Source organism: Rissa tridactyla, chromosome 3 (genome assembly GCF_028500815.1).
Source record: "Rissa tridactyla isolate bRisTri1 chromosome 3, bRisTri1.patW.cur.20221130, whole genome shotgun sequence".
NCBI classification, from domain to species: domain Eukaryota; kingdom Metazoa; phylum Chordata; class Aves; order Charadriiformes; family Laridae; genus Rissa; species Rissa tridactyla.
The window spans coordinates 19516234-19543088 of record NC_071468.1 but is presented as its reverse complement, the minus strand read 5'-3'; the positions used below and the strand labels follow the sequence as shown (position 1 = coordinate 19543088).

The 26855-nt window shown below is 44.0% G+C and overlaps 2 protein-coding genes across 9 annotated transcripts in view; both read right to left on the bottom strand.

Moving 5' to 3' along the window:
* OTX1 (orthodenticle homeobox 1) overlaps positions 1-59 on the bottom strand; it is a 6735-nt gene extending 6676 nt beyond the window's left edge. Inside the window, exon 1 of the mRNA XM_054194680.1 lies at positions 50-59. Within this exon, the coding sequence (XP_054050655.1) occupies positions 50-59 (10 nt within the window). The remainder of the gene's footprint in view (positions 1-49) is intronic.
* A 1077-nt stretch (positions 60-1136) lies between these two features.
* The window catches only part of EHBP1 (EH domain binding protein 1), a 231021-nt gene continuing 205302 nt past the window's right edge, over positions 1137-26855 (bottom strand). For all 8 annotated transcript variants that reach the window (XM_054194439.1, XM_054194431.1, XM_054194432.1 and 5 more), the window contains 4 exons: positions 9948-10047; positions 8711-8784; positions 1582-1696; positions 1137-1376 (listed from right to left, as the gene is read on the bottom strand). In XM_054194439.1, coding sequence (XP_054050414.1) covers positions 1286-1376; positions 1582-1696; positions 8711-8784; positions 9948-10047 — 380 coding nt within the window. In that variant the 3' untranslated portion in view covers positions 1137-1285. The remainder of the gene's footprint in view (positions 1377-1581; positions 1697-8710; positions 8785-9947; positions 10048-26855) is intronic.

Here is a 26855-nt window from a genome sequence, read left to right as displayed (position 1 = left end):
GCGCGTCCGCGGCCCGCAGCGGGGCTTTGGCCGCGCACACCCCCCACACCCCCCGCCATCGGCCCCGCAGGGAGAAGTTCTCCCTCCCCCTCCCCGACTTGGGTTTTATTAAAAACAAACGAAAAACTTTTCCCTTCTGTGGGTTTCGTTGCATTTGCGAAGCGGCGGCGGCCGGGGCGGCGGAGCCCCGCTGCACCCCCCCTCGCGGCGGGTCGGGCCCTTCCCGGCTCCCGGGCCCCGTCCCCGGCCGGCGGAGGGAAGGAAGGATGGAGGGGAGAGAGGGAGTTTCCCAGGTAAAGAGGAAAGCGGCAGTTACGGTAAGAAAGATTCGGCTTTTATTGAAAATTTTATATATGACTCGGTATTGTAATAAATAAACGAGACGAACTCCACGAAGGGACGATGCGGGACACGCGTGGGGGCACACGGACGGGGCGGGGTGGCGGGGCGCGGGGGGGGGGACGCCGGGGGGGGGGGGGGGCGCGTCCCGGGCGCAATAAATAACGCGGAGCGGCGGCGCGGCCCGGGCCCGGGGAGGCAGGGGGGAGGCGGAGGAGGGGGAGAAGCCCCGGTGCCCCGGGCCGGGCCGGAGCTCGGTTCTGCCCCGGGCCGCCCCCTCCGGCAGCCGCCTCCCGGGCTTTGCGCCCCGAGAAACCCCCCCGAGTAAAGCAGAGCAGCTCGGCTCCGCTCCCGGGGAAGTGTAAAACTGCTGAAATAAAACACTGGTAAATACAGCACATTTTTAATAATAACTGGGGTGGATCTGACCTAACTATAAAATGTAGGTAGCTTATTAAGTATTACATATGGCAGGACTAGATGAAACCATTCCCAATGATTTTTATTTTTTTTTCCTATATCCCCCTCTCTAATCCTATTACGACAAAAAACGTATTTATTTCAAAACTCAGCCCTCCTCCAGCTACAGCAACCAGGACAGACTTTATTTCTTCTGCTCCCTCCGCACCTCCCCGGCATCGCCCGCACGCCCGGGCTCTCGGCGATTTCATTTCAAACCCTTTCGGCAGGAGAGCTGAGCCCACAAGGAAACCATGGTACAACGCGAGTTCGCTTCAATGGAAACCAAAAAAAACCCAACAACCCAAACAACAGAGCGGGGCCCGGCGCAGCCTAGATCTGGCCTAAGAAAATGGAAAAAAAGTTTTTAATTTTTTTTTTTTCAAAACATTTTTTTTTCCCTCTTCCCCCCAGTCTCAGGTCGGCATTTTAAAAACGTAGGAAAGAGCCGCGCCGCGATGTCGCCACCGCTGCGGGAAAAGGCCGCTCACTGGAGGACGCATTTCTCTTCCTTCTTGGCCATCTTGCCTTTGTTTTGCTCGAGGGTCCTCTCCAAATGCTCGTCCTCTTCCTCGGCCCTGCGGAGAGAGGCGACGGGAGGCGCGGTGAGGGGCTGCGCGGGATGCGCGCTCGCCTCCGCGGCCGCGCCGAGCTCCCCCCCCCTCCCCCCGCCCCTCCCCGGACCACGGCTACGGCTCCCGCGGACTTGGCCCAAACTTTCCGTGGCGGCCGTGGCGGGGACACCCCCCACCACCACCAGCCACCCCTTTTGCCCCGACTCACTGCTTCTCCTGGGCGTCCAGGTCCCTGACCAGCGCGTCCCGTTTGTTAACGAGAATAACGAGTTCGTCCAGCAAAAGCTGTTCTCGCCTCTTCTGCGCTTCGGTCTTCTGCCAGTCTGACGGAGAAAAAACAAAACAAAAACCGCACCTGAGACGCCGCGGCCGCCACCGCCGGGGCGCAGCCAGCCGCGCCGGGACCCGCGGCCGCGGAGGGGGCGGGGGACCGCCACCGGCGCATCCCGGCCCGACGCATCCCGGCGCATCGCGGCCCCATCCAGCCACATCCTATCCCGGCACAACACGGCACATCCCATCCCGCTACAACACGGCACATCCCGGCCATCCCGGCCCGGCATATCCCGGCCCATCCCGCCCATCCCCGGCCCGCTGCCGCTCTCCCAAGCCGGAGGCACGCGGGGAGAAACGCATCCCGCCGGCCTTTTTCTCCTCCCCGCCCCACCTGGGCAGCGACTTTGGGGTCCTTTGGGGGTGTTTTTTGTGTAGTTTGTTTGTTTTATTTTGGTTCTTCCCCCCCCCACGACTGTTTCCTGGACGGGCACCGGCATTTACCGAATTTCCCCTCCTCCGGCAGGAAAAGCCCGTTCTGAGCCGCATCCCGGCTCCTCTTTGCTAATTCCTCCGAGCAGCGGGAGGAATCTCACGCAGGGCACCATATGCTTCGCAGTAACTTTAAAAGCAGGTATCAGTTAATTAGCTTTACACCCCCCACTACCTTTGAAGTAAAAAACAAAATAATAAAAAAAATACACTTGCTACATCACATCGCGGGGCCCCTTCACCCCGCAGCCTCCCCCCCTTTCTTTTTCCCAACGGGATCGATCCTTGTCGCCGCTGCCCGGCCCGGCCCCGCACGCCGGAGCCCCCCGGGGCCGCCCCCGCAGCCCCCGGCTCTCCAGCCAGCCCCGTAAGGGCCTTGTCGCCGTCACTCAAGCCCCAGCCTTCCCCGCCTCCCTCATTAAGAAGGTAAACAATGAAAAGCAGGAGCGGTAGATGATGAGGGAGATAGCCGGACAAATGAGGAGCGGGAGGGAAACGGGACACCGTCTCCAAAAAAAAACCCCCAAACCACTGGGAAAAGCCACCGCCACCGGCCCGGCGGTGTCCTCCTCCTCCTCCCTCCCCGAAGGCGAAGAAGGGGAGAGAGGGGTGCAGTTCTTTTTGGCTTTCTCTCCATTGCCCTGGGCGATCATGTTAAAACTCACATGGCTGGTGCTTATTCAGATAACCCGAACAATGCTCGCCACCGGTTACCATGTGAATCTTCACAAACCCCGCAAGAATGCGGTGGTTCAAATCCCCTGACCCCCCTCCAAAGCCAAATTTATTCAAGACAGCAAACTGCTCAGAAGCTTTATGAAAGCAAGTGGTGCTAGAGGGAATTCAGCCTTGTATTTACAAATTAAAAATTAGATGCAGCATCGTGCAATAAAGGTTGGGAGAGAAGCGGCGGAAAGGCAGGAATGTGTAACCGCTTTTATCGCGCCCTCGCCTCCCCGCCTGGGCACACGGGCCCACGGGCGAGTCAGGGGTCCACAGGCCGGCAGGGGAAACCCACGCTGACACGTGTGTGCGGACACGCTTGGGGAGAGGCGGACACGCACGGCAGCGGCCCAGAGCCCTTCCCGGAGCATCAGCCTGAACGGGGCACTGCTGAAACTTCCCAGGAGTTTTTCTCTTTCTCTTTCTTTTCCTCTTTTACTTTATCTTCTTGTTTTTCTCTTTCTATCCCTCTTTCTCCCTTCCTTTCCCTTTTCCTCTGTTTTCTTTCTTTCCTCTTTCTTTCTTTCTTTTCCTCTTTCCCCTTTCCTTTACTTCCTTCCTTCTTTTCTTTTTCTTCTTTCTTTCTTTCTTTCTTTCTTTCTTTCTTTCTTTCTTTCTTTCTTTCTTTCTTTCTTTCTTTTCTTTCTTTCTTTCTTTCTTTCTTCTTCTTTCTTTCTTTCTTTCTTTCTTTCTTTCTTTCTTTCTTTCTTTCTTTCTTCCTTTCTTTCTTCCTTTCTTTCTTCCTTTCTTTCTTTCTCTCTTTCCCCTCTTTCTTTCCCTCTTTCCCTCTTTCTTTCCCTCTTTCCCTCTTTCCTTTCCCTCTTTCTTTCTTTCCCTCTTTCTTTCCCTCTTTCTCTCTTTCTCTCTTTCTCCTTCTATCTCTTTTTCTTTTTCAAATGTGTTGCTTCCCCTCCGCCGCTAAGGAAATAATTTTCCAGGTGTAACGCAGCCACCAGCCGAAACGAACTGGCCATCTAAGCCCCTTTCTCCCGCGACCAAAGCCGCTTTAATTTGGGGGAGCAGCCTTTTAGGTGCTAATTTTCAAGGCAGTCCTCTCGATTTCCACCCCTGGCTTGCCCTTTCGCTCCTTTGGGGGGAAGGCTCCTTCGGTTCCACCCGCTTAAAACACACGGCTCTGCACCTCTGCGAGTCAGAGCTTCCCCAAAGCGGCGGGTTTTCCCCCCCAGAAATAAAGCCCCCTGCGTTCGCAACGCAATCTCGGCGCGACGAACCCGCCTGGCGAAGGGCAACAGCGGCGAGCCGGGCCGAGGAGGAGGACAGAGACGCGGCGGCGATTTTTCACAGGGCTTTGCTCCCCGGCCAGACGCGGCCCCCAAATTTCCCCCCCCCCGGCTCCTGCCGATAACTGAGCTGTGACTCGGGCTCCCCGGCACGTCTGGGCACACGAAACTCTAGATGAAAAGGGACCTGGAAAACCCCGTCTCTACCTGCACCCCATTTAATTATTTTGCAATTTTCCGACAGTTTTCCCTTAGTGGAAAAGCCCTTATTTTTAAAGGTTTGGGTTGGTTTTTTTTGGTTTTGTTTACTTTTTTGGCTTCACCCCCTAGTTCTCCAGTTTCAGCAGCAATTTTAGCTTTTGAAACAGCAATCATCAATTGAAATATTTCGGTACAGGTTTCACTCAGTCCTTCACTACCTCCGTTAAGTCCCTTTCTAAAGGCTACAGTTTTTGTTGCCCACCTTTGTAGCCCTGTGGGGTAAATAACATCATATTAGCACTTCATGGAACAAAACTGTTTGGGTTTGGGTTTGGTTTTTTTTTTTTTGTTTCTGCATTTGCTCATTATTAGTGTTTGAAATATGCCATGGGAAAACTTGCTGGCAGAAACAGTCTCTTGCCTTTTTGCTTTTTTTTCTTAGAAAAGGAGTCAGACTTCCTCCCCACCCCCCCTCCCCAAAAATACAGTCAAGTAGCAATTGGTTAAAAGGGGAACCAACACCAAATATTTAAATATCATTTTATATGCGATTACATTGCAATTTTGTTTTATCCGAGAAAATACTGCTGGGCAGCAGTTTCGGGAAGCATCCCTATGTTTAAAAAAGCAGCTGTGTTCAAGTTTGATTCCTACCTGTTGTGCCTTTTAAGCCAGGATTACCTATAACACCTGTCACATACAGTTACCCAGGCTGACGGCAGCTCTGGGAAGCTACAATATGGGCTGTGATTAATTTGAAGATTTCAGAATAATACTGTTATAAAAGCTACACTCCGGACAAAAATAGGATTAAGCTCTGAGGCTGTATATGAGCTAAAAGTGTTGAAAGCTAAAGCCCCCGTGCCACCGCTCGCGATGGGCAGTTTAAAATGACAGAGTTTGCTAAACTCATGTTAAAGTAGAAATGTTTTCAATTATTCATCTTCATTGACTTCATATTGTCTTTTTTCCCCCCCCCACCGCTTAAACTGATAATTACTTTGAGCAAAGAGGCGGCCGGTTCCCATAGAAATGCTTTAATAGAAATGGTCGAAAGTTCTTGTAGTAAAACCTTCAACCTCGCCACTATAATAAATAAGCCCGGCACTTTGATGAAAATTAACACGAGTTTTGTAAAGAGCACATTGGGGGATTGCAGTCAGGTCTTATCTTTAGTTCCAGTCAACTAGCAATCCTGAAAGAGTTTGCATCATCATCAGAGCAGGCCATTTGATAGGATTCTGCTGCTGAACCTAATCAATCTATGGAATACTGTGGCTGCGCGGTGTAACAAAGCTAAAATAGATTTACAAATGGGGTTTTAGAGGATAAGCTCCTCCACAGGATTACATATTGATTTTAAATATAAAAAGCTTATCATATAAACCATAACTACAAAAATAGTGAACCTATGCATAAATCCTTTTAGAAGAGCACCCACTTCAAACTATAAGCCAAGAATAAATCAAGATGTACAAAATCCGAAAGAAGATCCATTTCTTGGGCAGAAAATGAACACACCACCCCAAGGTGTGCAAAAACGAACTTATCTTTTCTAAGGAGGCATTAAATCTCGAACGAAAAAAAAAAAAAGATGGGGGGGAGAGTGGGGGAGAGGAAAGGTAGCCGAAAGCATGGCATCCCTCCACTCGGCCGCAGTAAAAACCAGGCTGTGAAATGCAGCACCTTGTTGACGGGAGCCGGCCGGCTGCCGCACAGCCAGCCAAGACGCCGTCCCAGGTTCAAACAGCCCCAGTAACCTATATTTTCTTTGGCCTATTAGGCAGGGATTTCAGGCCTATCTCGGTCGGAGCAGCCTCAGCAGCGGAGGGAGAGGAACGCTCCCTAACTGGAAGAAGGCAGCGCGTTAACTCTTGTTTTCTTATCTCTACGGCTAAACTGGGGGGGTGGGGGGAAAGTCTGCCTTTTTTTACCACTCTCCGTCATTCATGTGTTCCGCATGAAGTGCCGTAACACTCCAAAAAGGCTCTTCAGCCTCCATTTTAGCGGCTGGCTAAGAGGACACGGTCTCCACATCACCGAACATTCGAACGGGCAGCAACTCCGGCCGCCAGCGCTGCCCATACGCTGCCTGCGCAGGCAGGGCCGCCCGTCCGTGAACCCCCTTTATCTGCCATCAGCAGGCTGCTACCTTCCGCAAGGCACTCTTTTTTCTTTTTTTCTTTTTTTTTTTTTTTTCTTTCCCTGTCATCAACTAGCTAAGTAAATCGGTTGATAGATTTTTAAACAGCACAGTCACGCGTGGAAGAGTTAGAGCAATTTACCAAAACAGTAATTATCACTTTTCAAAGACTTTTTTTTTTTTTAAAGTTCCAATTTGTGTTAGTGCATTCTGCCTTTCTTTTAGACAAACAAACTGGTCCCATCCTGTTATATATATATATATAAAAATGTATATATTTATTTTTTTCCCTCCCCTATATTTCAGGTTTGGAATTGGTGCTGGTAAAAGTGGATCTGTCTTTTCAACTCTTTCACAGAGCCCAAGCCCTCATTAGCAATCGGCTAAACGGCCTCAGAGCAGACAGCGCCGGCCAGCCCATGCTTCTTTGTGGAAATCATATTATAAATGGTGTGGTTTTACCGGTGCATCTGAAAAAGTGCATCTTTGCATCCCAGCATATGTCGGACACAGAAAGCGACAGAGTGCTGATGCACACATCGAGAGGTGAGGTGTCACAAACCTGTATTTTGAGTTTTCGCAGGCATTTTCTTGGGAGAGTTTCTCCTCTAGTGTGCTTTTTAGGTAAAATCTAAATTTGCTGGTAAATCTAAATTTAGCTAAAAATGCTAAAATTTCTAGCAGATTAATAATCTTACTGAGGGTGAAAATGCTAAATGTGGACTTTGCTGTATAAATAAAAAACAAAACCAAAATTCTCCAGCACTTAGGTTTCCTCCCTAAACCCCTGTTTACCACACCACCAGTAGCACGCCAAAAAAAGGAAAAAAAAAAAGAAGAAGAAAAAAGAGGGCCTTCCTTGGTTTTGGCATCTCTCTCTGAACTTACAAAAAAGAAATTTAAAAAGGAAAGATTTTTGTTCAAGTCAAAGTGTGAATGGCTGCTAGACATTCAAAGGCTGCTGCCAATACGTTCCACGTCAGTAAAACATATAAGAGGTGATTAAGCATTGAAATTTCGGATTTAAACCCAGTATCTCTTAACTCCTCTCCGGCTTTAGAGTATTGTATGTTTTACATATTTCATTAGTATGATTCCCAATTAAACTGGCTTGTCTCTGCAGAAAGCAATGTAGATATTTATGAGCCAAGTTTATCCAAGAATACAATGAATGTAGTCTTATGCAAAAAATATAACCACAGATGGAGAGATATGGAAAAGCTACCTGAAACCTGCTGCTTTTTTCCGACAAACTTATGCTCCCAGTGAAGTCTCCAAACTAATTAGAATTGATTTATTATGGATCAGGTACCTTATCAGGTGAAGAAAGAAATTACCATGGACAGTCAAAGGGTTGAGAGGTCAATACAGAATAGCAAAATCAATTTGCATTGATTAGACAAAAGGTCCATTTTACAGAGCCCAAAGGATTAACTTTTAAGCAAACATCTTTGAACTATAAGACAGCGTTTGTGACTGAGAGGTATAAGCGGTGCAGCATTAGAAAACACTTAAGATATTTAAATAAGAAAATAATGCAAGCAATGGTTTAAGCTATCTGTATGTTTATTTTTTTATTATGAATCATCCCCAGGATTATTGTACAATTCACTTGAAAGCCCTATGGAAAGGATGCGATTGTTTCATTTATCCCACGTGTCAATCTTCCCATGAGTTTTCATTCAGGTAAAGTGACTAAACTCGGCAGAGTTGCAGAGAGGGGAGAAAATCTGTGCAAAGGATCGCACTAATCCTGCTGTTGCTTGTGATGAAATGTTTACTTGGCAAACGTAGGGGTTTTTTACCACCAAAACCAGTGTGACATTTTTTTTTTTTTTCCCCAGTGAGATACTGTTGTAAACCAGATCTGAAACGCTAAAAGGAAGGAGGCTCCCTTCTGTGGGTCACCTCTTCCATTTTCTGCGGCACCCAAAGCAGTGCGATGCCGCAAGAAAGCCAGGAAAGCTTTCTACAACAAAAAATAATAAACCCTGGACAAATATTCTTTACCTCCTCATCACTTTTTTCAAAGTTTATTCCAAGGAGACCACGTATCTTGGACTTTTTTTCTTTTTCCCCCAAATAAAACTTAAGAATGGGATCGCGGACCCAGCGTATTTGCTGCACGCTGTCACTTGAAATAATGTAAATAGCAGCATTAATTCCTGACCGGGCTTCAGAGAAGCCTCCGTGTTCGGTACTTTCAGGTAGCCACCTTCGGCAGCGAGCATTTTCCTTCCCTCGGTACCCAGCATCGCTCTTACCTTCAATAGCAAGCATTGCTCTTAGCTCCCGGTTCAGCAGCTCGTAGCGCCTTTCTAGGTCATGTTCTTTTTCCCTAGGCAAGTTGCAAAAGTTCATCAATATGTTAATTACTAAATCATTAAACACTTAAAAGAACCTTTAACTTACATTGATTTTAGGACTCATAACCGACTTTTCTCTTTAACTTTAAGCTACTCCAAACAAATGATATACACAAACTTAAAACCTTGCTCAGGTGGCACGTTCGGTAACAGGGCCTTTTAATTTTCTCTAATGTTGGCTTTAATTCCGGCAGTTTAACTCTATTGTGCTACAGGACGTAATTATTTCATATTCACCCTTGGAGCGGCTGTCGTGGAATGTCCTAGGTATAAAACATTCCCCCGGATCTAATGAACAAATTCCAGCATCGGCCTATTCACCAAGATAATATGACACTGGAAGTATTATCCTATATACATTCTGCCCTAATGAATAATGAAAATTAGACACGGGATTAGAAAGCTTAATATTTTGAAGGTAGAATCTTCTGTCAAGTTCAGACACGGTCGAAAATTCGTAAGCACAGGTTCTTCCCAGGGAAGTATGCAGGCATCTACACTAGGTGGCATTACTGAAAGAAATATAATGAAACCGAGAGCAGACGGAAAAGCAGCGCTGAGGGCAGGACGCCGCGAAAAGCGAGCAGCGCCTTCTCCCTTCCTCACTAGTGCTGGCGAAAAAAAGTTTATTTGTCCTTACTTTGCAGTATCGGTGCTATCATCGCACCGTGACTGAGTCACTAATACCCTTTCGGCAGCCCGGTGCCGCTGAACTAGCGACAGGATCGAGGCTTTCTACCAAGCAGGTAGCGACCCAAATTTTGCTCTCTCCCCTGAATAGTCTTCACCTGTCACATCTGAGGCACAAGCCAAATCTACTTGCGCATTTCTAAACCGCAATTTTATTCTACTGTTGGGCCTTTGCAAACTTAACTGTGCTTAATATTTCTTTAATTATTTATTTTTCCGCAGCTCTGGCTAAGCTTGTGTCGTTGCACGCTTCTCATTTTCAAGTCTGAAATATGAGAAAAACAAGTTACTCGATGTGTTCCACGAATCAGCCACGCCACTCACTTTTGAGGGAACATTTCTGAAGTCTAATGGGAAGAAAGCAAAAAAAATTTTGCACCTTCCTGCTGGGTAAATATTCCAGCAAATCATCCTTTTGTAAATACAGGTATCCATCGGTACTTACAGAAGAGAAAGCTGGTTCATTCGTCTAATCAAGGCATTCTTCTTATTAACCAGCATGAACCATTCCTGCATCATGGCTTCCTCTTCTTCTGTGTTTCTTCCTGCAATCGAAAGAATTTCATTACTTATGTGGCATTTCACAAATTGAGCGACATATTTCAATTCAGGTTTTGGAATATCAGTCTCCAGTGTCATTGAGCGTTACAAGGTGTACCCTCAAAGGGTAAAAATATCACAGAACTGCAAGTCCTGCAGCCCGGTGCTGCCTGCTCCATAAATAAATCTTTGAAAGCAGACTTTATTCAGCATACGTTTTAGTGTTCTTTACCACGCTGATACCCCGACCTAAATAAACACCTTTTAAAAAGTACTGGTACTGTATCTTTTAAAGTCTTCCGAAATAACCATATTGGTGCTGTCTTCCCAACGAAAAAAACCCTTGTTGCTGGTCATCACAGGCCTCCAAGGACAAACCCAATCCTTGTGGGCAAGAGCCAGTCCCCCTGTGCAAACCCAGGGCAGGCAGGATGACGTGGTTGGGATCAAAGCCGCTGCAGAGGAGCTGGTAATCCCGAACCCTTGGCCAAGGCGTGGGCACCGGCTCAGCTTCTCTGGGCTTGTGGCCACTCTTCCAGACCACAAGCTGGAAAGAGCCGCTCGTCTCTCCACCCGCAATCAAACGGAGCATCTGCGCAAATATGACTCATTTTGGGGTTCAGGTGCCTAAGGGTCCCCATGTATGTATGCATGGACTAGCAGCCCTTTCCCTGGCCCATGATCGTCATTGCCTCCCAGGCAGGATCAGGACCAGGACCAGGACCAGGACCCTCCATAGCTGCAGGCAACGCTATGCTCTACCCGGATTCTATAAGACCATTACCACCTCTGCACCACCAGGCCACACAGGGGAAAGGGAGACGAGCGCCCAGGAGGCTCCCGACTGTCCTTTCCACGTAGCAGGGTTGCTCAGCCAAACCTCAATCTGAGCTGGGGGACTAGGAGAAATCTCATCAAAGTCCTTTGTGGAGACTGCACCTCTGTAGTGACCTGCTGTTCTCACCTCTCAAGGTCAGTGGAGGAGCAAAGACCTCATTGAATTATGAAACTCACACATTTCTTCTGATTAAAACTAAACTGGGAAGAAACCTGAAACAGTGTGGCAAAGGAGCATGAGAAGGGACTTCTGTGTACTTCCACCAGCTTCAACACTACTTCTCCGTGGGCAGATCTCTGCATTTAAGCACCTTGTGTGGGATATGGGGATAATCACTCGTACCAATCTTACAAGGGTGCTAAAAGTTAATTCTTCGATGTTTGTAAAAGGTACCGAAATCTCTGATGCAAGATGCCATATGCTCAGGGAAGCTATCTTATGAACTTAAACCATAGGATCCCTGGTTGCAGAGAAGCCATTTCCAGCACCAGAAGCTGGAAAGACACCAGAAAAAATATTGTTTTGCTCTAAAAGAAAGCTTTCAATTTCTGGATGGGAGCGTCTGAAATGCTTGCACGTACGTGCCTGCCACATGCACGTTCCCAACCCAATGCCATGGTAGTGTGCAAGCCCAGATCTGCATGGAGAACCACTTCCTCACCTGGCTATGAACCTGCTGCCTGCAAGGGGAGGTCACTGGCCTTCTCCAAACTCTTTGATTCCCCCTGCTGTGGCCCGTGGGCTTGGTGGCTCCACACAAGGGAAGGAAAAGGAGATGAACAGGGAAGTGGGCCAGCTTGGGGTGGAGCTGGTGGACCCACGCAGTAAGAAAAATGTCACGCCATTTGGCATGCTCTTCTTTCTGATGTGAGACATGTCCCCACATCCACTTATCACCCTGGGAAGCTCCTTGTTGATGACACTGTTCCTTGGAAGGGGGCTAGCGGTGAGACGGGAAGCACGGAGCATCCTAAAGTGGGGATGGCCCTGCAGCCTTTTTCCAAGCAGAAGAAACAGGGTCTAGCTCCTGGATGATGGAGCACTGAAGGAAGAAGTTTGTCACGTAGAAATGCTCTCCCCCAAGACCTGCCCTTCTGTTTTTGGGCTGAAAATATTACGCCATGGCATTTACAATAATATTCAGCAGTTCAGCACTCCCCCAAAGAGGATTAAAACTTATAGGTACACTTTGCTGTTAAGTTACAGATCAAAGGCATTGCTGTATCGGTTCATCGAACAGGGTCTGCTTTTAGAAGTAGATGATAATCAATATTAGCAACCTTTCGTTGAAATGCACCAAGTAGCTGAAATTTATTTGGGGAATAAGGAAAGAAAAAGGGGATAGATTGCCCTTTTTTATCCCTGCAAAATGACCGGTCTATTTGGTGGCACGTAAGATTGCCAGACTGCCGGTGAAATAAATTCCCACAATCAAACATACGTAGCCATAGTAACATTTTAATCAATTTATGACACTAAATTTGTTGGGTTTGGGGTGGTCTGGGATCTCCGGCTAAAAGATGCCATTACAAATGCAAGTTCTTGCTGCGTTTCATTTTGCAAGCCTTGAAAACAGAAATGTTTCAAAGGAGTTTGGCTCAACGGCGGATCTGAACTTGAATTTCATGGCATGCAATCTCAGGGTGAGAACATAAACTTAAGATATGACCTTCTTTCTATTAACGCATTCCTCCTAAATAAAGTTAATTACAACATGTAATGAGAAAAAAATCTAGGTAAAGCTTAGAACTGTCGAGTCAGACCCGAACAGGTGCCTCTTTTGATATTTCCACACTGACACTGAAGCACACGCAATATCCATAGAATGGGCCGGTTTAAAAGTGAGTTAACAAAGTCTTGATTGTTTTTACAGAATTTTTAATCTGTTTTTGTATTCGCTTTGGACCCATGTGATGCCCTGACACCGGTCATGTGATATCGGCTGCGATAGGCACAAATCCCCAGGCAGCAACAAAAGAAGAAAGAGTAAAAAAGAAAAAGCTGAGAAAAAGCTTGCAATTTGGAAAAAGGCCAATTGTACCCCGGCGAAGGCCTTTTTGATCAGTGAAATGACACATGTGTGCAATATTAATAGCAGTCGATGCTGATATTTTATTTGTTGACCGTCAGCTTTTAAATTCTTGCGCACGGAGCTGAAACAGATTCTTCCCAGGCAAGCAAAATAAAGATGAACTCCTGTATATACGAAATTTAAATAACTCTTTTCAGCAAATACACTACCATTAGAGCATTATTTCTTTTTTTTTTTTCCCCCCCTTGGTGGAAGGATGCAGGCGAAACACTTTCAACAAGGAAAAACTGAGTGTTACTGGAGCAACATCACACGCTAAACTCACATTTACAATTTCTAAATAAAAAAAATTAGAAAAAGCCTTTCTTTAACACAATTTCACTCTGTAAAACCCTGCTGCTGCTGCTGGGGTTGGTTTTCTTTCCACTTTCCAAGTGTAAAACAAGTATTTAATGGACTTGCTACAAATGCTTGGAAATTAAAATAGGGAAAATATCTGTGTTGTTCTTGGGGAAAAAAAAAACAACCAAACTGTACAGATCATTTAAATGAAGTGAAAAACATGTTTGAGAACAAATCGATCCCACACATGCAAACCTCTTATCTGAACCAGTACAAGATGACAAAAATCTATAAATAGCCCACAGATCTTAAACTTAAATTTTTTTCCATAATACATGCATTACGCTATTGTTTTCAATAAAAACAACAACAACAACAACAACAAAACCCTTTTAAAGCTAGTAAGTTGGACCATTACAAATTAATCCTGACTTTAATAACTGGTTAAAGACCCCTTCAGCTTTATAAGTAACAAAAAATATTAAAGCCTGTGATCACAGCGAGCTTTTCTCATTTCTCCTCTAACCATTTGTTATTTAATCCAATACTAGTAATCCAATTTGTCCATCAGACTTTTAAAGGGCAGAATGCAACTTCCCCAGCTTAGACACTTTTCAAAGTACAATATATTTTTCAAATGAATGCTGGATGTTTCATTTTTTCCCCAACTGTTCCTAGCTCTAATGTATGAGGAAAAAAAGAACAAGATGAACATTGTTCGTACTGATTAAGTAAGAGCTCATTAAAGAGCTGTCAGTGCCGTACTTTGAATATGCATGAAGCATATAATCAGATCTAGTACCGTCACTAGAGGAGAATACGGTAAGTACAAAGGATTGATTTAATTACTTAGAGTGGGCTGTGGTGGTAAAGCAGTCTTGTTAGCGCAAAAAGAAAAGGAGGTTGTATTCTGGCACGGTTAGGGGAAAAAGGCAGTTTTAGCTTCTGCCACAATACCTAATCTCAGGATAAAGCACTTTACATTGTAGCTTAAAATGAAGACTGCCAGTTTTCTAAAAAGACCAGAATTCATCTTATCTTGTTTAACCTCACCTGGTTAACTATCTAGCAGAACGTATTTATTCTCTTTAACACGTAATTATGCTTATACCTTTTTATCCTATAGTTCAATAATGACTTCTGAAAACAGTCTTCAAATAAGGGCGGGTAGTGCTGCAAACATCATATGCATGCAAAATGCTCGCTAAGAGATTTGAAAAACGCAGAACCAGAAACTAAGACGAAACAGTAAGTACACGCGCCTTTATGTAAAAAGACAATACAGCTTTTAATGTCAGACTTTATTATTAGATAGGTTCTGAGGAGGATTCTGGCAGGCTTTCTCTAATTTATTTTCTTTTTTCCCCTCTTTCTTTCTGCTCTTTCTGCTTTTTTCTCTTTTATTTTCTTTTTTTTTTTTTTTTAATCAATACATTCTTGTTTTATTCTTCCTCTAGGAATCCAGGGGAATTCTCTCACATCAACTCTCAGTGCCATTTTCTAATTTCATTGTCTGGCTTGAGTGGTGAAGGATGCGTGCTCTATTCTTCTCTTCACTTGACATCCACCAGAACCCTCCTCGATGATTAGGAACGAGCCCAACACCAAGCCTGGAATAGCACAAGACGCTAAATTCTGCCCTCAGAGACGAGAAACTCCTACTGACTTCCGAGTTGTGATTCTGCGCTGTCATAGCTCCTGCGCAGGATTCGATCAAGGCTGCAGCGTCAAGTTTGGTGATTTTGTCCCTTACTGGGACAAATTTTAATGATAGCCAAAACAACGATAGCCAGAATTTTAGTGACAGCAAAAAAAAAAACCAAACCCCAAACCCCTTTCTTTTCTCCTGTGGTTCCTCACACATATTCAAATACAATTTTCCTGACTGTTAACTCAAAACCAACTTGAGCCAATTTTCATCTACAATGCTCAAGAATTACAAGCGTGTTTATACGTTACCATTTTCGAGAACAATAAAAGCGACTAGCTTATTTTAACGTTGTACAGCTCCCAGGCAGTCTTTTAAAAATACCTTTTCCTTCACATTCTTCTGGATTTACAAATGGATCTTTGTTTACCCTGTAAGCTAATTATTTGTTAAATATTTAAATAAGAAGCATCTTGACAAATGTCTCTTCTGAATCAACTTGCAAAAACAATTTCTTTTTTTTTTTCCTTTCCTGTTAAAAATACTTCCAACCCTACCCCTTACACTCAGCCAGCTATCCGTACATATATGTGCTATTAAACCCATTATTTTTAAGCCGTTTGGGCAGCTAGTCGTTAGATAAACCCAATATAGATTAACATGGTAAACCTGTACATTGCTAAGAAAACAGAGAAGAAAGTGCTATGAAACACTGTGAATGCCACTTAAAAGGAAGAAAAAGCAGCAACATGCAGGGACAAGATTCATTTACAGTGTAAATGGATGAACACAGTAACTCCTCTACACTTTATACCGTTGTAAATCTGTCAAGATAAGCCAATAGATTAATAATTTAAAAAAAAAATCCTTAAATGTAAATGTATTTAGCTGTTGTGCAAAAATGAATTACAACCTGCAGAAGATAAAAGGTTTCTATCAGCATCCCAAACCAGCCCGTTCAATCTGGCAAGAAATAACAGGTTTACAGAAATCACTTTGTATGCCGTCTTAAGCGGTAATTGTTTTTAAATTTTATTTGCACTGCGTATAGTGTGTGTGCCATGGTGTCACGGTTAAACACAGCACACTCCCCATGTCTCCCCATTTACCTCAACAGAACTACATGAAAAACAACCTACTTAAGACAGAGCCCATTCTTCACCCATTTGCTGATGTTTACACACAGTTTTAAAAAAGAATAGAAGAAGCTTTCTTCACTCAGCACACTTGGGTGAAGAGGCCAGCAGCAGAATGCCAGCGCATGGGAACTAGAGCGGGGCGAGTAATGACAAAAACCGGCCAACTTCGCTCTGCTCCTTTCTGGGCTATTTGGTAGTTGATGGAAGGTAGATGACCACCGAGAGCCACGCAAAAGCCAGCAAAAGCCACAAAATTAACGGCGAGGTCTTTTGAAAATGTACCCCACCACTTTTATTTGCCTGCTGAAAAAAAAAGCCAATCCAGTTGCATTCACCCAATTGTGGGGACGAGTTTTTACGAGTTTCTGTATTAGGAGCGAGCGGACAGATTGGCTTGTTTACCTGAAGGAGAACATGAATAGCAAATAAAGACTAGTTCTTGGACGTGTCCCATCTTGTCTCATAAGAACCTGAGGAAATTCACTGAAATTGAAGGTGGTGTGTTTAAAACCGATAAAAAGAACGATCTTTCCTCAAAGCCTCATCATTTACCAGCAGAACTCGTCGCCACAAGGCAATGTTGAAACTAAGAGCTCAGCAAGAATTAAAACCAGGTTGAATGTTGAATATGGAAAGGCAAAGCTGTAGCAATAAATATTCAAACAAATAAACAAAAAAAACCACGGGAGGCAGCAATTGGATCCTCCTGCTTTAGGACATGAGCTAACCTTTATTTTCTAGAGGTTAAATGAAATGTTACCTGGGTACAGGTTAGGCTGTAACTGGCCCTTGTAGAGTTTCTTGCCCCTCCCTGGGTTCAACCCGTACCTGTCCCTCTATGGACCAGGGTGTGGGGCTGACCCGCCACAGCAATTACAGCTTTACTGAAAGAAGACATGGGAAGGGATAAGAAACGACGCTGGGTGTTTGAGCTGACCAACCTCACATTGATAACAAAAGGCTGATGGAAGGTCTCAAACCCTTCGAAGTCAACGGTGGACTTCCCACCCATTTTAATTGTCTTCTCGTCTCACTCACTGGAAATAGCTTACGCACAGAGGAGCTCTTGCTTTTAATGCAAGTTACTGAATTTAACAAATACTTAAGCAGAAAAGCCTATATTCACAACAGATATTCTTTGCAAAGGAGAGTTACACAACACCTACCACAAAATGTGTCTAATGCAACTGAAAGCTATGGTGAAGATTTTTAAACGACTAGTGATCCACAATTTTTCACTGAGTGAAACCAAGGCAACCCAGGAGAGACCTATTTCCTGAATCATCCTCCTCCTCTGCTTTCAGAGGACCACCTTTGGTGGAAAAGCTCGGAATTTTGGTTAAAAAAATTCTTCAAAGTTCTCGGTGTCGAAACGGACCCTGCAGTAGGCACCCCATAGCACAAAGAGATGAGCTGCTCCACCTTGAGCTTCATGCCTCCTGTTTCAGATTACTATGCCCAGCTTTCTTCCAGAATACTACTTCTTTTCACTGAACACGGACCTCCTCGGTTATTAAAAATCTCTGAAAATGAACACCAAGAGAGAAACAGGATGGGACCATTGTTCAGATGACACTGCAGAAGAGCTAGCTAGCACATGAAGCCCTACCACAATTTTCTGAGTCTGAACTGGATGGGAAAACGCCCAAGGAACATTAGAAAGGCAAATTCATGGCCACTAACTTGCTGCCTGAGAGCAGCTGAGAAGGAGACATTGATGTCCACACAATGGAGTCTCATAAAGGTAGGTACCGACTGCCAAGAATCTGCCAGGCAGAGTTACATTGCAGCGCATTGTCTGACTCAATTTCAGCCCCCAAAACTACTGTAACCCTAACGAAAGGAAGCCGCTGCCAAGGGAATGCCTTTATCACAAGCACACATCAAATTAGCTTAATATCGAACAGGAAACTTGTAATTTCTTTGGTTTCTGAAACATAATAAATCAGAGAGGCGATTTAAAATTTGGAGAGCTGTGTAAACAAAAGGTCAGGGTTCAGCCACATCCCAGCATGTGTGAGGATTTATTCTACCTGGAGTGGGAATGACTCACAGGAAGACAAGCATTTGTGGCCTGCAGCCCTAGCAACCTAAAATTATCACAGGGCCGAAACTTCCACAGAAGGACAAACTGCCTGAAAGATTGCCGATTTTCTCTACATGACAAGTCAAGACAGCAGCCACTAGAAAATAACAGAAAATCAACAGAAACAGATTGTCTGGGCTTGATAAAGATTACAAATATATTTTGCATGTGGGACCACCAATCCAGGCCAAGAAAACACGTAGTCTGTGGCCCAAAATTCAGGCAACAAGAGGTGGGATTCAACTGAAACATCTGGAGAGCTTCCTGCCTTGAGCACAGTGCCTGCAGGGATCCTAGCACTGAGCAGGACCAACCTTGTACTTTATCACCCTCTGGTATTTTTTGTACCCAAATTTTCTCACGTAGCACAACTTCAGAAGAAGCACGGGCTTGGGAAAAGTATACATCAGACCTCTGCACAGGAAACACGCACCATTAACCGACACACTTGAACCTTTGAAGCTACGGAAGAAACAGTAGTTCACGCCTGGAAATTCACCAAGAAGGGGATGATGGTCTGGCAGATGAACTATTTTGCTCGCAGGTTGACGAGTAGAGTCGGATACTTTCCTATGAGTGACTGTAATTTCTCTGTTGCTCGTAACTACTCCATCAACCATCTGCCTGTTTACTTGGCAAGTGATGGCTGGGTAAGATTCCGAAGTGAGAGGCCAGGTAACCTTAAAGTCATTGGATTGTGCTCTACAAGGCAGCATATTATCCCATTTTTACCAAATGTTGCCTTACTTCCTTCCAAACATATTCTCCTGGCGCTGGGAAGGGGTTGCAGACTGTTTAAAATGACTTCTTTGTCCACTAAAGAATTTAACCCAAGGAACTGCCTGAAGTGAGATGGTGGTTGGCAATGAATGTGACCTTGTGTCGGTGTTAATGAAGACGCCTACTCTTACTGGGAGCTGGCAGGTTTGCGCTTCTGGGATCCAAAGCTTCCCAGGGCTAACTGGGCAAGTTCAGCTAGGCTGAGGTGTCCTGGGGCCCCACAGTTTCCAGTTTTGACAGAAAAGGTGTTTCTGGTGGCAAACGTGAGAAAAGCAAGAAAAAATAACAGGGCTTTCTGCTGACTGCAGTGGCATCGTGGGCTTGGAGCCCCGCGGTGACCAAAGTGCCTTTCTCCTCGCCTTCTCTTTACAGGCAGGGACTGATTGTGGAGAAAGCTAACTTCCAGGCATAAAGCCAAAGACTATGCCTACCACATGAAAGAGCATTTATACTGCAATACCACAAAGAAAGATGGAAATCAGTTAAAAGAAGCAAGTGTCTGTTGGGTCTTGCAAGACTTTTGGAAGGCTCGCAAGCCTATTCATAGCGCCTAAGGCTCTCCCAGAGTAGCCTCCTGCTACACGGGCACCGCTGTGCTCGGGCTCTCTTCTTCAAGCTGGCTTCAAGCACTTTGTTGACAGGTTCTTTTAAGGCACTGATGAGGCTACCAGCCAGGGAAGCATGGAGAGGAGGCCGACTTACCGTTCAGTCCTTCGGCAGCCAATGGCAATTCTGTGTTACTTTGAGAAAAAAATAAATATGGTCATTGTTGCTGCTGAGCTGCTTTAAGGATTTAATGAACTTGGCCTGGGAAGGCTGAACATGCACGCTGCCCATGTCTGGTCTTGGAAAGGTCTCCTCCTGGGAACTTCTGCCTAGCAATGCACAGATTTAAGACTGAAGAGATGTGGTGAATCAGAGAGTCAGAACTGTGAACTCTGGGGTTTGGCATGGTGTGTTCATTCCGTGGGAGCTCCTCAGCTGTAGAAATGCTGGCAATTTGGAAAAATATGGCCAGATGGTCGTCCTTTACCAAAAGCAAGTCAAGATTGATTCACAGGAACTGCTAATAGGAGGAGATGGGGATTGGGGAGGAAAGAGTTTGCCCGTAAGAGACTGTGGAGGCAACATGACAGAAGGGAAACCGGAGAAAGGTTGATGAACCTCAAGAACTCAAGAAGTTCTCAATGGCGCATAAAGTGCATAGTTCTGGCAACTACAAAAGCAATACTTGTGCAGAAAATTGTGTAGGAAAGGTGTGAACCCTGAGGACTCACATCAGAAAAACAGCTTACTAGCGTGCCAGTTTATCTGCATTAAAAAATTTTAAGGAATGGCTTTGCATGCATAGATTCAGTACTAGCTGGCATTTCTACAGAGCTCTGTGGGCTTCAGGTCAGTCAAGTCACACTTGGATGCAACGTAGAAGCACATCGAGATGCAGAACTAAACGTAGAAGTAAATAAGCTCTCGACCATAATTTTTTTGCACTTCTTTTACCCAGGGTTTCGGTAGTTGACAAAATTCCCATTACCATAACCCTGGCAGCAAGTTAACATCCCTGAACACTGCAGAGAGAAGCATCTCATCGAGTGCTTTATAATATTGCTTTGCTTCAAAAAAAAAGCAGTGACTACCAATGCATAGTCTGGTGAACTGTTACCACGTTACAATAAGAATCACTAACTCTTGTGCTCGTGTCAAACGCCTTTTCTTCCCCCCAGCACAAACTGCTAGTAGTAAATAGCAGTGTAGGATATTAGTAATATCCTTCTAGCCTCCTAATTGTTAGGTATTTCCAATAGGGAATACTCACAAACTAACACCAGCAAAAAACCAAACCAGTGCCACATATGTATCATTCATGTATTTGGACTTTTTTTGAAACACTTTCACTCACTTTTTATGCTAAATGTAAAAAGGTAAATGGTAAAGATGTTGTTTTCAGTGATACTTTTGAATTTTCTCTCTTGCCAGAACTGCCGTTGCTACACCATCCTTTCTCTCGCTGTGCTTCGCCATGTGCATCTTTGTCTTTCACAGTACAGTTGGACAACTCTCTACCACCTCGTGCTCTGGCAAGTGTTCAGTTCACCTGAGACTAATTGCGCTGAGCTAAGCAAAACAACGGCGTATATGGAAAGCAAGGCTGGCAAACTACTACAAAACCTACAGTGTTATTAATTCATTCTTTCTGATTTACAACAGATATAGAAACACGAAGAGACCATGATGATTTGCCTACCTAGCTACAACTTTTTCTTTATGTATACGCACCGATATTTTTCACACTGGCTGCTTGCGAGCCTGAAGCTGGTGGCAAAACCAATTTTTAAATGGAGTTCGTCTCTCGGGCAAAACTGAACATTCATCATTTTCCTCCCCCAGCCCTTACACTGGTGAATACAAATCCGCATTTACTTTTGAGAACTCCAAAGAGAATTGCGAATTCAATTGTTTTTAAAAGACAAAACTTGGCTTAGGGAGCAGGATGCCTCCTCCTAGCTTATCCCTCCCTCCCCCAGCGCAAATTCGTGTCACAGACTGGACGACTCTGGTAAGAAGCATTCAAGGCAGTATAATACAGACTGGTAAATACAGCTTGATAATCAGGTTTGTGAAGGTGCAGAGCATATAAGGGATTTATTTTTGATAGTGAATCTATACACATATACATCATCAAGCCCCCACTGAGAAGCAGACCACTCCAAGTGATTAATACAGCTAAAGGGGGCAGATAAGAGATCAATGACAAAAATCACCTGGTAAAAAAAAAAAGTAAAAGGTGTTGCATTAAAAGGGCTTTTACTTTGCATGAGAAACAATACCCAGAAACCTGCATTTTAGCACTTGTACTCAACAAGCACTCCAAAGTATGCTGGGATGAGAACAGAAACCCATCCTTTCTAATAATCTTGTGACAAAAGCTAAAAGACATCATCCTATTAACTAGTGATCTCAACTGCTAATGCAGAGTACTTCCTGGTGCCTTTTATGTAGAATGCCGCTATTAAAAAACCACTAAACATTCACTGTGAACAACACAGAATCATTCATCTTTTATCAGCATCTCTTGTTAGAGGAGTATGAGAGGGGCTGAAGGTGTCATTGATATTATAGAGTGGAAATTAATCAGAAATTTTTCTCATATTTTCCTCATCACACTCATTTACTTTTGTACAAATTTCCCCCTGCTAAAAAGTTCATACCCAGCCCCCTGTTGTACGCTTTTAAGTTGAGAATATTCAACGAGTGCGTCAACTGAAAGGCACCAGGTCCGAACACAAAAAGCATTCGAAATTCTCATTTAGTTGTCTTTATTTTGCTAGCGCCATGTGGTCCTTGAAGATGTAGAAAACACGGGAAGCCGAGTAAAGATCAGAGCAAGCTCATTAGCATTCTGACAAAATTGGAGTGGTGGAGATGTATAGTTTGCCTAGTTTGTCGTTTTGAAAGCTACCGGTGGTAAGCTTTCTATTTCATTGTGCTTTTGTCTTTTTTGGGGGTTTTCAACGCAGCGGGGTGGTTGTTAGCCTAGGTTTTCACAGTGCATTGTGGGAACCTTGCCTGCACATTCAGCCCTTATAGTATCACTCCAGTTCAAGTCAAAAAGTTTTGGGTTTTTTTTTTTCCTATTTATTTCATAATTGCCTATACTAATGCATAATCGTTGCCTGGCTGTCAAAACCCATCCTGTCCGACACCTGGTTTATAAAGTTAAAAAAAAAAAAAGAACAAAAAAACCCCAAATAAAATACACTCTGAGCTGTATTTAATAATAAAACCTTTCATACATGTTGCTAGTTTTCTTCAAAAGACAAGATAAGAAGAAATTAATTTAAATTCCACTGTTTACAATAAACTAGAAATGAATCTGAGACAGATCCAGTTGATTAGAATTCAAAAGAGACTCTTTCACCATATAAGATCCCCAATTCTATTTCAGAGTCTCTTGAAGGAAAGATGGGTTTATGCTCCAGAATTACGTAAATAATGAATTACCTCTTAGAAGACCTAAAGAAGTTATTACTCTGGTCATTTGATTTATTTTTTTATTATTTTTTTTTTAAACATAAGGCTCACTTTGAAGGGCTAAAAGGGCTACATTAATGCTGCTATTCGACATGAACGTTTCCAAGTTGCAATGAAATGGATAAAGGTCTTTTTGGATGAATTTATCTGCTAAATCCTTGTGGTTGCCCTCCTATCTTGGATGATGACCCAAAAGAATGTCAACAGCTCATTTCCCAGAGAGCTGGAAAGAGTCACTACGCAAGCCATAATCTGCACGTTCTCAAAGAACCATTTCAAACATTACATTTCACAAGCTGTTTAAAGAGATTTATCCGCCCCCCTCCCCCCCACTTCTCATCTCCACTATCCTACCAGTACTTTGGACATCAGTGCTTCGGAAATGAGGGCTTTAACAAAGTTGAAACGTGACTTTTTACGTATTGCGCTGGTGGGTCGTGCATACGTGCGCACACGTACGTGCACCGTGCAACACGTGAGTGCCCGCGCTTTCCCCCACACTTCCAAGTCACAGCGGTGCTAAATTCTAGCCACGCTATGGCGGGGCCAAGTCAACACTAAGAACCCAAATAGAGGAAGTCACCCCTAATTTATTCACTGGATTTTTTTAATATAAGGTGTGTCAGGCTGCCAAAATCGCAGATATCCCTTTACTGGGAAAGGATGAAACCCAGTTTGAAAGGAGTTACAACTGTCTAGATTTGGATACAGTAAATTTTACAATGGAGTGGGGATTAAAGATTTATTTACTTAGCAAGGGGGAAAGGATAAATAAATATTAAGAGAAAAAGCCCCTTTATACAAAACCTTCAACATTCTTTCTTTTTGTCATGCGCTTGGATAGCATCATTACTTTTGTTAAACCAGCCAGTCTCTGCTGACCACAAAAAGCAAATGGTCAGGCCAAAGAGGGAACGCTGGTCTTTAAAAACAAAAAAAAAAAGTACAGGCAGGTAAATGCCTGGAGACAGAAAGCTCCGAGATACCCCCATAGCCATGCGGATTGACAGATCTAAATTTTTCCATCATATTTGAAATCTAATTTCACCCTATGCCCACGTAAAAATACATGAAATTTAATGACAGGAGGTGTTGCAATGTTTAAGCTGTACATGAAGAACTATATTCCCTCCCCAACTAAAACCAAGCCCCTCCAGCCCTGAGAATTACATAGCAGGCGTTATTTTAAGCTTAACAAAAGGCAGAATTTTGCCAGCTCCGAGATGCCACCTTTATTTCAAATCTGCTTTTAATCACTCGGTTCCTTTTCATTCCGGTTCCAACTCCCAGCAGAGGCAAATAACCTGGAGACTGTTATCCGCACCACAGTAAAGGCAACTGAATTATTTTCTATACTTTGCAATGTGCTTATAGCTGCAAAATTATTTATCTCCTTCAGTGCGTTCTACTACGAAAGTTTCCTCCAGAAGAATCGCCGGGACCAGCCATATCAAATTAGAGGGCAGTCAGGAGTGTCTAAGTCCAGCTTTAAAACAAATATCATAACAATTACTTAGCCATATGGAAAATAGGGTATGTCTTTCCTGAAAGCTTTTATACATTTTCTATCTCAAATTTCAACTTCATTAGAAACTATTTCTGACTAGCAAGCTGCAAGATTGCTAAATATCTAACTGTTAACTCACCATGAAGAAAGAGACTCTTTTGAATGGCAGAACTTTTCCAAGATGCAAATGAACAATAATCTAATTTCGAGAGTAAATTAACTGAAGGATTCATTTAATATGTTTCAAAGTCTCCAAAATTAAGTGGCAGTTGCGACCTATGCCGTACACAGACATGCGTGCGCCCACGCTCACATACACACGCTAAGGCAGCACCCCCGCCAGACCCGACTCCCATCTTCAGAAGAACTCACATTGTACTTATGTTTAGGTTCCTATGACTTAAAGGCCAGATGTTTCACAAATGACCAACAATTGGAGGTTAGAATAAATTAATGACTGATTTCTGAGCTTTGATGGAATTAAGCATACTTCTTTTCTCAATGTGCCATGTGAATGTTCGCCCGTTAAACTTTTTTTTTTTTTTTTTTTTTTGACAAGTGAGGCCACCCGGCAGAAAACAACTGATGCAAAACCCAGGAGTAATCCCTCTGTTTAGTTCAACACTGTGGTTAGCCTTAACACTGCCTCTATTATCCAATGGATTTAGAGAAACTTTCATTTATTTGTTGGCCTCAGTCTTCCAACTTTGTTGCCTTCTTTAAAGGGCCCAAGACCCATTCCTATGTAAATACATTTGCATAGGGCCACAATGAAACGTTCTGGGACTGGGATTAAACTCACAGAACGAGATAGATAGCTGCCCTGCGCACATTTGTGATCTTCACGTAAGTACTTTCACAAATACATACGAGTAAATGAAGCTGATGTCAACTCTCGCTACAGGACTTTAAAAGAAACGCTCCGTCACAAACTACGTCCCAAAGCCCCGAACTCCGAAACAACTGGCAGACGCAGCACCCAAATGTGAAATTACAATATAGATAATGAACAAAAAGTCCTTTTCATTTGGGAGCTGTTACGATCGGCACTTTACTTGCTGCAAAATGTCATCGCCTCTGCTAACCTGTTCCTGTTGCAGGAGGACAACAGGATCCCTGTTGTAAAAGTGATGATTCACAGCTACCTGTTTTTTCACTTGTTTTTTTTTTCTTGCTGCCTGTTTATAAAAAGTACCTAAGGTACAATGTAGTATTATTACTGTACACAATACAGCTTTCTTGCAACCAATTCAAATACAAAGCTTTGCATCCAGCGAGTCTATTAGGAAACAGCACCAGGATTAATACTCGCAATTACAACCCTCAAAAAATGCAGGTGGACTCTCAGTGCCATTTCGCCATTCCCACATGCAAAACGTCAATACCTTAAAGGTTTATGTTCTGTAGGAGGGGGACGATGGACCCAAAGCATATATTAAGGACTGGTTTTGTAATTTCACTGGCACTGAGGGCTGTGGGCCAGGAATTGCAACTGAATATATTCTTTTGGTATGCACTGAAGGAGATAATACCTTCTTCCAGGGGCTCAACGAACATAGATATCTAATTCCTTGTTTTGCAGTACAGTCTGATTTAATCTAGTTTAAAAAGCTTTGTATACATGACTTAGAAAAAAATATCATACTATACCGTTGTTCAAGTCCAATGCTAAAATGATTAAAAAAATTAAGCCAAATATATCAAACTTACTCATATACAAAAACACACTAGCCACTAGCAAATGACTTGCATAACTGAAAGCATGTTAATGAAGACACTGGCACAAATCATCAACCAGTTCTGATTTACACTTTATTTTCCTTATTTTCCTGACTGTAGGGAGAGTCTCTCCTGCCCCGTGGAAATGCCATACACAAACCCAATTTCTCTCGTTGGACTAAGCACATCAATACAAAAGCAAATGAACTACCAAAGTGCCCTAATTAACAATTTTGCAAGTGAATGCAGACATCAGTGCCACACTGCAGCCATTAAAGTCTATTCCTTGCCATATCTGTTTCTGTTAACATTTCAATAGACCAATTAAATGACCTTTCCCCCCCTCAAACTCAATTAAGCTATTTGAACATCAATTGATAACTTACCATGTATTTATGCAAAATGCGCGAGAGATTCATTTCCCGCCACCCCCCCCCCACCCCCACCCCCCCAATCCTAATGATGTTTTGAAGAAGAGAAAACTATCTTAACTCTGCTGTCCTGGTATTCCATGGAGAGGGGCCCTGGGACGGGCTTGCCTCCCGGGGTGCCTGGTGGGCACGGTGGCACGGTGGCAGGCGGGTTGGAGCAAGCAGGTGCGAGGCAGATATTCTTCTTCCATGCCATTTGGTCCCTACCAAGCAGCTGCCTTGGGAGGTCAAAAGAAAGCGGAGACAGCCATCTCTTTCA